Genomic DNA, 12,401 nt, shown 5'->3' with positions numbered 1-12,401 from the left:
CATCCAATTAGGATGGATCCCGAGGAGCAGCGGGGGAGTTTTAATGATACAGTCTGACTTTAAAAACCCTGGAACACACACACATACAGTATGAAGACAGACACACAAGCAGTGTAATGGAGAAATTGTTTTTCTGCTAAAGGTAACTGAGATGTTTTCTCATAAAGAGGGAGTGACAGGTTTATTTTAACCGTTTGACGCACACAGCGCCCCCCTCTGGCAGCAGAGCAGTTCCAGCACCACGGACAGAGGACAGTAGATTTATCTCAGGTTTAAAATCACTAGAAAACGTTTGAAATGTTGTATATTATCTGTCGAATTAATAGCACTGCACCACAATGTGTAATATAAACTGCATGCTCATTATTTCTTTCCATAGGTAAAGGTGAAAATGTATTTATATAGCACATTTAATTCAACCACAGCTTACCAAGGTGCTGAACAGGATCACAGTACAAAATAAAATGAATGTATTGCACAATTACAATTAAAGAAAACAATAAACATTTTATTATTATTATTATTATTAATAATAACAACTGCAGCACAATGAGAGCTCAACTGGAGTTGAATGCCAATGAGAACAGAAAATGTTTTTAATGACACAACCGCCTCTATTTATATTCACAATATTGAGATTGTTTTACTCTGTATCTGTAGTCATTTCATTATGCAATGCCATTTTTATTTCTATTATTTTGTTTGTAACAATTTAATCTCTCTACTTCTTTTATTATTCCCACCCTGATGAAGACCCAGTGCTGCTCTGCATTTTAACCAATTTGCAGACTAAATTAAACTTTTTATAACTTCTCTCCCTGCTCTGCCTGAGCAGCATTTCATTTCATGTTATGAAAATGTGTTAATTTAGGAATTATAATAAAAACATTATTTGATTCTGCCTAAAAGGCGGTATAATTTTTGTGTGATGACCTTATGATTTGAATTTAAATCTCTGATAAATTTACCCAACATAAAGTTACCGATAGACAGTTTGAAAAGTTGAGTAATTGGAATAACGTTGAGTTGAATGAGATCTTGTTTGATTCTGTGTGATATTTATGCCAAAATCTCAAACATCCGGAAGACAGCTGGAACGGATTCTAACTACATGTTTGACAGATGGCTGCCACATGACCTTGGCACTTTTTTCAAGCCAGACGCTGAAGATGAAGCTCTCCGTGTTTGTGGCTTGATAATTCAACTACATACACATCATCATTGATCATATCAACATATAGATTGAAACAATACACAGTTTACAACTATAACTAATATTCTGCAAAGAATAGTAACATACATCCCCATAACTTGTGTAAATTAATGTTTATGTTGAACTAAATAATTTCTTCAGGGCTCAAGGACTGGAGGTTTAATGAGCAGCTGTTGCTGGCAGCGCTCAAGATGTTTGTGAGAGAGAGCTGAAGACACACACACACACACACACACAGACACACACACACACACACACACACACACGGAGGAAGAGAGAGAGGATAAACTGAGACACATATAAAGCCACAACAATAACATTATTTCCCAAACCGTGAAACAATTCATTTTCCACAGCATTTATTCTAAAAAAAAAACACACACATACAAAGTGACAAACAAAATACATACAGCTCATTTGATAACCAACTTCTCTGACGCTAAAATGAACTATTACACAGAGGGTTTTTGTTTTAAAATCAATGTGAGGAGGATATGAAACATGAGTTCTGAAATATTGAAGTATGAATTAAGTGTCTGAAGGACATGGAAGTTGTCCCAGTGAATCATCGCTCCGAAATGTCTTACAGTTAGGCAATATATTACAAAATCAATGTGGTGTCCTTAAAGTCACTATGAGTAGAATTTGAATATTTTGGACTTGGGCGCCCCCCAGTGAGACGAGAGAGACACTGACATGAGTGAGCTGCAAAAAAAACATTACAGTAGAATAATATACAATTTTCAGGATGTCACAGATTTAAACTTAATGGCAACAAAAGCAGAAGGTTCAGATTGTGTTTCTTGTCTTTAGGCTAAAATATTAATATTTTTTACTTGCATTTGCATTTTAAAGGGTTGATATAACGGAGGAGTGAATTACACCAAATGATTAACGTAAACATAGAATTATTCACCAAATTATAATGCTTTGTTGTAGCTTATTTATCTTTTTATGGTTGTTTGGTGATTAATATTACCTATTTTTAGCCATTATCCTCTTTACTATCATGGAGCAAAGTGTTGAAAGACAAATGTGAATGAGAGACTTGCTGCAGACTTGAGCATGAGCATTCAGATACCTTGAGGATAACTATGTGGTTCATTTGTAGTAGGCGACAACCTTATCCTGGATTGTCAAGATTTTTTTCAAGTTTCTTATTCTCTTTTATGAAATTATTGCTTCTGTGGTGTAACCAAGCATTGATAAAGCTTAACGTACAAACTCTACATCATAACTTACACACAGCTCTTGCAACAGGCTGCAGGACTGCAAGAAGACAAAAAATAGGGTAAAATCACCATCAGTGATCGTACCCTATTTTTTGTCTATATTCAGCATTATGGAAAATAATCTTTGTTTACAAAGTGTTATTTTAGTTTCTTATGTTGTCAGATTTGTGCTACACAAAAAAGGTTTACAGATGAGACATTTATGAACACGATACAACAGAGTATATAAAATAAAACACTATTATATTAAATATGTTATCATACTTTTTTGTCAGTTGTTCCTTTTTGCCTTGAAATTACTCAAAAACATGGAAACACCTCTCACTTGCTACAGTACAGCTCGGCTGAGGTGATGCACGAAGACTAAAAAGCAACCACACACTCTGATCTGCACAGAAATTGTTTTTAATGCAAGCTTTCAGTCGGAGACCAAAGAAGAGGATCAAAAGCTTGCAAGAAAAACTGTGTGCAGATTGAGCACATGATTTGGTTGTCTGCCTTTGAATCACTGAAGTACAGAGTTAAGTACATGAAGCAGCTTGTTTGATTGTATTTTTTTTCTTTGAGCAATGAAATAAGGCAAAGATAAAAACACTGGTTGAAAAATAGCTTTGTAAAGACATGTTTTGATTTTTAAGCAAACTAACTTGACATTCATTTAATAATCGTTTTTATCAGCTAAGTTAACTACACATGTACACTTAGCCACAATTAACAATATGTACAACTAATGAAGTATTAGCTGAAGTAAATATACAGTAACTCTTTGTTTTTAATGTGACAGTGAGATGGCCCTATAAATGCAAGTTTGACAAAGGCGCTGTGCACTCGAATGTATGAAACAAATACCAGAAAAATTGCTTCTGCCTAAGAAAAAATGATAGTTAACTGAACTGCTGATGTGAAGCTTCAAGCACAAATAATAATGTATCTACAGAGGCCCTGAGAGACATAAGAAAATAAGAAAAAAATGGAGCATTTGGCATATTTCACAGGTGGAAACAATTTCTAAAGGACATTCCTTACAGGCCTTCTCACATGTGAACCCATTATGTGTAATAATATTGGTATAATTTTGGTAATTGTGAGCCAGTGGATGCAGAGAAAGAGTTTACTCCACTGGTGTCGTTCTGAATTAACCAGCTGGGAAATATGTTGTCCTGTTTGTCAGATACATGGAAAATAAAATAGAAAATAAACCAAGCATCAATATGTCTTTTCTACAAGACATCCCAAATATTTATGCTCCCTAAAATGAAGACAGCACCAAACACAATAACTTATGTAAGAGCAGAGCAGCTGTAGTTCATTGTGAACAATTGAAAATATCAATAGAAATTGAATACATATTTTACCATTTTACTGCAGTTTTATTTATCAGTTTAAACCCATAATGTTTGGATGGATTTGCCCAAAATGAATGTGCTAAAGTTGCCAATTTGGACGTTTCTCATTGACTCAGCCGTGTCAGTGGATGCATTGTTACTGGTGTTACTGGTACCAGAGAAGGAAAACATCCAAGAACCATCTAAATAACCCATTAAAAACATTACTATCCCATGGTACCTCTGAAAACAGGGTCAACACGTCTTTTAGAAAAGACTTCCTCGGATGCTGCTGCTTCTGGTGTGTCCATCTTCATGCCCTCACGTTCTCAATGTTTTTATTTGATCTGGAAAAATATGAGAAAATGCAGTTATGTTAGAGTTATTTAAAAAGCAATAGAAACATATTTAGTACCACTGTCTCTGATAATGAAGGAACTTCAGGGACAGACTTCAGGTGGAGCACTGCTTTATGAATTTGATAGTGGACAACAGCACCGCTCTTATTGGGTGAATCAGGAGATGCATAGGAAGGATAAAGGCTGTAGGTTATGGGTTTTAGATATAATGAACTGTTAGTTCACAATAATTTGTGGCTCACTCAGGTACTTTAAGACCAAAGTCGCAGGAACACAAGGAAATAGATGGGGGGAGTTTTTTTTCCAGTTAGAACACAATCTTTTACAGCTACGCAGCAACACAATAAATAACACAACACTTATTAAACACACAGTACTCACTGTATGATTTGATCTATGGAAGGGTTTGAATGAGTGCGTTAAACATGATAAAAAGAAAAGAAAATGATGTTGACGTATTGATATAGACTTAATACAAAGTTATGTGCAGTGTATCTTTCCGTTATACACATATATGCATGACAACAAACACATAATCCATTGTGATGTAGATGAAAAACAAATTCTATACATTTACAGAATTGAACGGTAAAATAATTGTTACTGATTGAAATGGGGAAGAAAATATTAAACTTTAATGGAAATATAAATGTATCCTTGGAAATATCACAATTATAAATACAAAAACTACAGCATCCAACAACACGTCTTGAAAATGATGTCATGTCTGCGTTTGGTGGCTAAACTTGAAGTTATTCAACCAATCTAAGACCATAACACAGTAAAACAAATTTTACTTTTTTTGTAAAATACACATAAACCATAGATGAAAGATTGCTTCCCTGAGACGATTTCATGTGAAATAAAATGGAGCAGGTGTTTTGTTGCCGTTATTGTGTGCTTATACACACACAAATCTACATATGGAACATTTTATTAAACTAACCGTATAAAAGTAGGTCAGTAGGTGAAATGTGGTTTGACATGGATGTATTCTACACTTAAAAATGAATAATACGTCAACCAAACTGCACTGTGAGCTCAGCTCACCCTTACACTCCCACTCTTACTTTCATTCATAGAAACTGTCATCATACCTTGTAACCAGTCGACTCCCTCCGGTAAACCTTCTCCTTTCAGAGCATCAGTGGCACTGAAACAAATCAAAAACATCAAATTGAAAAGAGCTACACCAAAAACAACCCTTCATATGCTTTTTCACATCATGGGATACAAAAATAGACACATGTGCATGTATGTTCGTACCAGATGTGCCAGGGTTTGTCTTTGATGCTGTCCAAACAGAGCAGCTGTGAGACCTTGACAGAAGACAGAGCGTCCCTGACATCCATCTTGTTAGCAAAGAACAGGATGGGGATCCTCCTGTGTTTAATATCTGAAGTGAGGGTGAGAGGGATGATATCGGAAAGTTAGTGTTATAAGTCACAGTCATTTAGTTCTGCTAATGAGGAGCAATATTATGAAACCAAGGCAACTTGAAAAAAATGATAAAATATATGTCAAACAAAATGTGTGCTATTTTTTCCTTAAATATTAACACTTGTGTTTACACAAAGATTAAATAAAATTAGACTTTAAAAAGCCCAAGAAAGAGACTTCAAAACCATGTTCAAGTTCATGTTAAATGCACATAAGCGTACCAGGATGGTTTAGTAATGTGTCCAGTTCTTCTTTGGCTACTACCATCCTCAGTTTGTCTGCACTATCAATGACAAATATGATAGCCTGGCCTTCCCTGAGAAATACAAAGAGATCACAGGGATTAATATGTATATAAAACCAGCAAAACAGCAAATAGGTTTGTGGTTTTTGTTTTTTGTTGTTGTTGGGTTTTTTTTAGCACTAGCACACTCACTTGTAGTAGTGTTCCCAAAGGTTTCTGTATCTGCCTTGACCAGACATGTCAAACACTGTGAAGGAAAGACTACAAGAAGAGAAAAGAGAATAGAAGAGATATAACTTTTATGCACTCACTTTGATTAGATAGGGTTGAAAAAACACAACATCATATGTGCAAATATCTCCAACATGATTTTATTAAATGTCCAACAAGTTATTATTTTATGCTCAGCACACACCTGGATGTCTTGAACTTCTCTATGCTGAAGCCAATAGTTGGGACGATGTCTTGTGCCTGGGCCTGGAAGATAAATGCAGAATAGTGTAAATATAAACCTAAACAGGGAGTACAAATTAAACTAATTTCTTCAAAGTTAACCATAAAAATTCATGATAATGCTTCATAAATTTGTAACATCACTGTCATCACGAAAAGCATTTGGTAGACATACATTGGAGGGTTTGAGTTGGTTGATGATGGTGGTTTTTCCACTGTTGTCCAGGCCGAGACACAGCACATTCACCTCCTTCTTCAACCCCAGCCATGCTGCCAACTTGTCAAACAGCCCCATTGGCTCGCCAGCAAATCATCAGCTGCCTGTCTGATCTACAAGAAAAAGCCACAACGTTTACCAAAATGGTGGTTGCAAAAGTTTCACAGGGGGTTGCGAGACAAGCTTGATTTTAAAGGGTTCAATACAACTTTTGCAGTCAAGACATAAAATACTAATATAAAGTATTTTATGGGTTCATGTCTTCACTATGCACTTATTCTGTGAGTTTAAGAAAAAGTATATATATATATATATTTTTTTAAACTCACAGAATAAGTGCATAGTGAAGACATGAACCCAAGCCATATTCACAGAGCCTTCCTTCTTTGCTAAATACCTTGAATTAGATTGGCTAAAACATATAGTATAGCTAATAGAGCAATAGCCAAGCTTCAGGCAGAAGCAAATATTACATTTGAATAAAAAATAAATTTAAAAAGTTGACAGTTGATTAAAAGTTGATTAATTTTGTATATTTATTTTAATACAAACATAATAAAGACAAATAATTGTGTGGTGAAAAGTAATGCAACTTAATGAAAAATGAATCCAAATCGCTCTTTTACAAAAACTTTTCGTAGTTGTGTGTGTTCAAAATGTGGGTTAACAATAGTTTATTGGTTTTTCTGTATTGTTATTGTTATGCATTGAATATAATATGAAATATCCATTAAACATGTCACTTAGTCTGCTGTTGTCAGTTTACACAGTGATAGAAAAGGGTCCCTTCAGCTGTAACAGTTAGATTACAGCATCTCTTACACAGAAAGCAGTTCATATGTCTATAGGTTTACATCAGCACCTCTACCGAGGCAGATATCAGAGACACTGTTCTGCACTTCTGAACTGCTTTATATTCTGGTTTATACTCTCAGGTGACCTCCTAATATTTTTATTTCTGAAGTAAGATACCAGAAACAAATACAGTATGGTAACATGCACACAATATTGCCACTAATTTGAAATTAGTCATCTGGCAGGTCCTCTCCTCTTTGCTTTTTCTGCTTTGTGGCAAATCTGTGATCATCAGTGAACAGACATTTTGTTAAAGAAACCAGTTTCCCTTCTGAATTAGCACACCATACGACATTTAATCGATTTGTCGATGACGTTGACTGAAGACGTTTATGTTACTTATCGTCACACTGTGCTAAGTTTTGTCAAAATTGTTTTTTTTTTGTCTAAGTCATCTCTTCGTGATGCCGGCCACCTATGGTAAAATCGCCTACATCCTCAGTTGATCAGATCATGTGATTTTACCCCTTTAAAATCATCACTTCTTTGACAATTTGCCACATTCATAGGCATCAGATAAGAACCCAGCAAACAAGAGCTAGAGGGAGATTGTTTAGTTATCAGTTTAGTTTATCAGTGTTTTATTGTTGACACTAATATTGGTAACACTTTACTCTAAGATGTCTACATAACAGTGACATGAGCGTGTCATAAACATGACATGGGATGTGTCATGAACATTTATGACACTTTGAAGTTACATTAATGCTCATGATACTTGTCATGTCATGTTTCTGACAGGCTTGATGGACTCTTATGTAGACCCCTTCAAAATAAAGTGTTACCATATCTTGCTTTAGTCACAAAGGCATGTTCAAAAAATTGCCTAAGTCATTTATTTCTTAGTTACATAAGTTACACACAGTGTTATTACTATTCCAATAGCCATCATTTGTTACATCCTTTGAGTGAAATGATCAATAAATGGCATATGTTACACTTTTGGTGAAGTATTTTGTGTTTCCTGCAAAACTTGAAAAAAAAATGACTTAGGCGATTATTTTAACAGGGTGACGACATGTAGCTACGGCACATTGCAGCTATCAGCTCGAAGACTTTTATTTTACTAACCGTTAGCTCAAGCTAACGTGCTTAGGGAGCTCTTAGCAGCTTCTAACGTAATTAACTATCCCTAACAGCTATTTAGTTAATCTCCTGTTGTGACTGGTGCTAGCTAGCCGTAGCTAACGCTCAGCTGCTACCTGCTGTTATATCGGTTAATTACTTTAGCTTGCTGGGTTAGCATGGACAGTAACTACTACCTAACGTTAGAGTATTCCCCTGCGCCGCTTTATATCGCCAATTTTACAAAACAGCCAGAAACACGAAGCAGCATGAAATTAGCTAAACGTGTCTAAAACCTAACTAACGTTGCGTAACGTATCACTAAATGTTACCCGTTGTAGCTAACACGTTAGCTGGTGACGATATTGCTAACGTGTGTTGTAGAGCTGGATCCTACCTGTAATTCAGCCTTGGGGTCTTGCTTCCAGGATGCGCTTAACACTCCCTAAAGCTAGTTCATTAAACGACAAGGGTCAAACCAGTGTTTCATTCATTTCTCCTCTACTCTCTGATGCTCTCTAGCAAGCAGAAACACCGAGTTATTTACAGTTGTTGCTGGGAGACCAGTGTGCTGACTCACGACTGCCACCTGCAGGCCAAACAAGGGATAGACAGTAAAGAAAGGGAATACAGACAGTAAAGGGAGGAAATAAAAAATATATAAAATAATAAAAAATAAAAATAAAGAAAAACAAGCAAAAACATTCCAAACAGACAAAACCCACAAAACAAAAACAAAAAAGAAAAGAAAAGAAATAACTGTCGACCCCCCTACTTCTTGCAAAAAAAGTCTATGTTACATATAATTTAACCTGGACAATTAAAGTAGAATATATATATATATATATATATATATATATATATATATATATATATATATATATATATACATATATACATATATATATACACATATATATATACATATATATATACACACATATATATATATATACATATATATATACATACATATATATATACATACATATATATATATATATATACATATATATATGTATACATACATATATATATACATATATACATGTATACATACATATATATATACACATATATATATATATATATATATATATATATATACATATTTATATATATATATATATATATGTATATATTCTACTTTAATTGTCCAGGTCAGGGCATTAGTAGTTGTCATTGTATTAGAGCTTGCTCTCAATGGCCTCAATTAAAGGTTCTAATGATAATAAAATAATTATTTAGTGTAAGCCTTTGTGGAAAAAAAAGAAAAGAAATCCAAAACAGCACATTGTCTTCGGCTGTACATGCCTTTCATCTATAACCAACCATAAGCACCCATTTGACAAACTCACCTGACACTTCTTCATGCCTAGAAAACGTGTCAGTCTCTTGAGTGACAATTAAGAGGACATTGTTGTTGTGCATGTGTGTGTTTGAGAGAGAGAGATCATACATCCATGGTTACCTGTGTGTATGTGTGTGTGTTTCTGACTCAGGCCACCTTTGGGGTCACATTTCAGACAAAGACATGTTAATAGGGGACAGCTTGTCCAACTGGGGGCAAAAGTCGTGTCACAAATTGGGGAAAAAAGGCAGATTTTTGGATCAGTAGTTAAGGTTAGAGCATGTCTCCAGGAAATTAATGCAATGTCTATGTGAAAAAGTGACATAAGTAAATTTCTGTGAGCAAAGAGCAATTAACAGCATACTTTGAAGAGAGGTAGATATTCAAGCCTGAGGTGGTTTAAGTCTGAGAGAATACTAAGTATTAAAATAGGGTTGTTTATTAAGGAACAAACATACTGAATAAAACATACAACTTTCACAAGACTTTTTGTACAAGACATACTGCATTATCATGAGGATAGAACATACATTTCTATAAAATCTTTTGACATTCAGCGGTCTTCAGTTCAAAAAACATGATTGTATTTACCATTCTGTCGATCTTTATTTCTCGTGTATTGTTTCTTCAACCAGCTGGAAAGCTTGTTATTAAAATCACATACCGTACCATTCACGAACATACCTTCTATCCTCTCCACGTCTTCTCTGGTCATGAGGTAACTGACTTGAGACCATTCAAAGTCAATAGAAACCATTGGATTGTCACTTGGAAAGAGAAGAGGTATCGGTGAACACTTGAATAGACACTAGAGAAAAGAAGTCCTAAATTCAAGTGAATGCTAGTAGTTGCTGAGATAATAAAGAGACCGCATTTGGCCAACGCTGACAGAGGTTGGTTGTTGTGGAGGCTGTATTGAGAATGATCCAACAGATGATGATGACGACTGTGTATTAACTAGACCGCATGTGTGTCTAGCAGCGGACCGCTCTCACTTGAGCAGCGTGTGGTACCTGCAACACCGAAGAGTCTGGTGTTTGTGCAATAAGTTGAATGATGATGCCAAGGAAGTCTTGTTTGTTTTTCGGGCTCAGTGTGTATACACACAGTCTTGTCTTTGTGCGATGGTTTCACACTTGAAAGCCGCTCTGTTGGATGTGGTGAAGCTGCAGGCGGAGAGACTGTATGCTGCTTATGATTCTCCTCTGGTGGCCGATCAAACAGATTCCGATACGCCGGATGTCGCTGAAGGGGAGAGGATTTACAGTTTTGAACAGAAGATCTACCTCTATATTGTGACAAACATGATACAGTTGGGAATATAACCTGCTAGCCCATTGAAATAACTCAATAATATAAACAATAACTATATTTAGAGTAGATGGACAAAATACTAGGGTAACGCTTTATATTAAAGTCTTTGTAATAACCATTAATTAACAAGTAATAAGGCCCCTGTAAGTCCTTACAAGATGCTTATTAACATTATTGTGTGTTTATAAGCTTATATAAGTGTTAATAATGACATTACAAACACCAATGACCCACCCATTATGGCTTTGCCATGCCTTTATTAATATTATTTTGTTTGTTTATTGATATTAAAATATACTTTATTGCTCATCTATTATAAGTTAACTATGCTTTTTGCAACTACCGGATCTAAAGCGAGAACAATGCCTTATTACTTGTTAATTAATGGTTATTAAGGACCTTATTATAAAGCGTTACCAATACTAGTAATAGTAGTAATATAGTTACACACACACACACACACACACACACACACACACACACACACACACACACACACACTTTAGAGAACATTTCTTCCCAAAGCTTAATTATGGAATCAATTTGTTTACATTTTCACCATTTTTCTGTTGCTTTGATGCTGGTTTGCTTTTAGCATGCTTTCTAATACTGTAGCTGCACTCTGTATAATTTGCTTCACTCACTCTATACTCATGGTGGAAATGGAATCCAGTGTAGTGTATCCTGCTGCAAGGAAGTTGTTCTTATACTGGCTCATTTTGATGGAGTCGAGCCAGTCGCCGATAGAGATGAAAAGAGGGTAGTCTGGCATGTCCTCTGGGGAGTCAGGGAAACTGAGATAGCAAACAGAAAGTTAGGAAATACAAGAAGTTAGTATATTGTTCATGGGAATATTAAAAATTCTTTGCCTGTGGTTTTGAATGACAAACCGTGTAGACACTATGTTATTACTAATCATTTTCCAACACGTAACATGACATGCGCCACAGGAGCAGTGTGTAGGATTTAGGAGGATAATTGGCAGAAATTGAATTTAATATTCACAACTTCAAACACTGTGTTTCTATTAGTTTCAAGTGATTATACACTAAGAATCATAGCATTTTCTTTGAATACCCCCTTCATATCTACACAGGCAGCTCCTTAATGGAGCCTGTCATGTTCCTACAGTAGCCCAGAACAGACTAACCAAACACTGGCTCTAGAGAGAGGCCTTTTTTGTTGTTGTTGCTTTTTTACACCTGTAGTTCTATGACAGGGTTTGAAAAGGAGGGATAAATGGAGGGTTATTCAGTTGGTTGCAATCTATAACTTCACCACTAGATGCCACTACATCCCACAACACTGCATCTCTGAAAAACAGTCTCAGTTT

General features: G+C 35.4%; 2 protein-coding genes across 2 annotated transcripts in view; both read right to left on the bottom strand.

Moving 5' to 3' along the window:
• Positions 1–2,914: 2,914 nt before the first annotated feature.
• Positions 2,915–9,032, bottom strand: arl6 (ADP-ribosylation factor-like 6). The gene is made up of 8 exons (XM_059358906.1): positions 8,801–9,032; positions 6,442–6,596; positions 6,229–6,290; positions 6,006–6,074; positions 5,791–5,885; positions 5,396–5,525; positions 5,227–5,282; positions 2,915–4,117 (listed from the first exon to the last, which is right to left on the bottom strand). The coding sequence occupies exons 2-8, from the start codon at positions 6,559–6,561 to the stop codon at positions 4,092–4,094; spliced, it is 558 nt and encodes a 185-aa protein (XP_059214889.1). The 5' UTR covers positions 6,562–6,596; positions 8,801–9,032; the 3' UTR covers positions 2,915–4,091.
• A 1,145-nt stretch (positions 9,033–10,177) lies between these two features.
• The window catches only part of epha6 (eph receptor A6), a 75,264-nt gene continuing 73,040 nt past the window's right edge, over positions 10,178–12,401 (bottom strand). The window contains exons 19-20 of the mRNA XM_059349031.1: positions 11,713–11,862; positions 10,178–10,999 (exon numbers count right to left, since the gene is read on the bottom strand). Coding sequence (XP_059205014.1) covers positions 10,885–10,999; positions 11,713–11,862 — 265 coding nt within the window. The 3' untranslated portion in view covers positions 10,178–10,884. The remainder of the gene's footprint in view (positions 11,000–11,712; positions 11,863–12,401) is intronic.

The sequence above is a fragment of the Centropristis striata genome, chromosome 2 (assembly GCF_030273125.1).
Source record: "Centropristis striata isolate RG_2023a ecotype Rhode Island chromosome 2, C.striata_1.0, whole genome shotgun sequence".
NCBI classification, from domain to species: Eukaryota; Metazoa; Chordata; class Actinopteri; order Perciformes; family Serranidae; genus Centropristis; species Centropristis striata.
This window is presented reverse-complemented; position numbering and strand designations above follow the sequence as displayed.

What these genes read in the sequence shown, in the direction of transcription:
- arl6 (XM_059358906.1), bottom strand. Translation starts at nt 6,561, where the DNA reads ATGGGGCTGTTTGACAAGTTGGCAGCATGGCTGGGGTTGAAGAAGGAG. An exon ending in CTTTGGGAACACTACTACAA is followed by an intron (nt 5,886 to 6,005) that starts GTGAGTGTGCTA and finishes TGTATTTCTCAG; the next exon opens with GGAAGGCCAGGCTATCATAT. An exon ending in CACATTACTAAACCATCCTG is followed by an intron (nt 5,526 to 5,790) that starts GTACGCTTATGT and finishes CCCTCACTTCAG; the next exon opens with ATATTAAACACAGGAGGATC.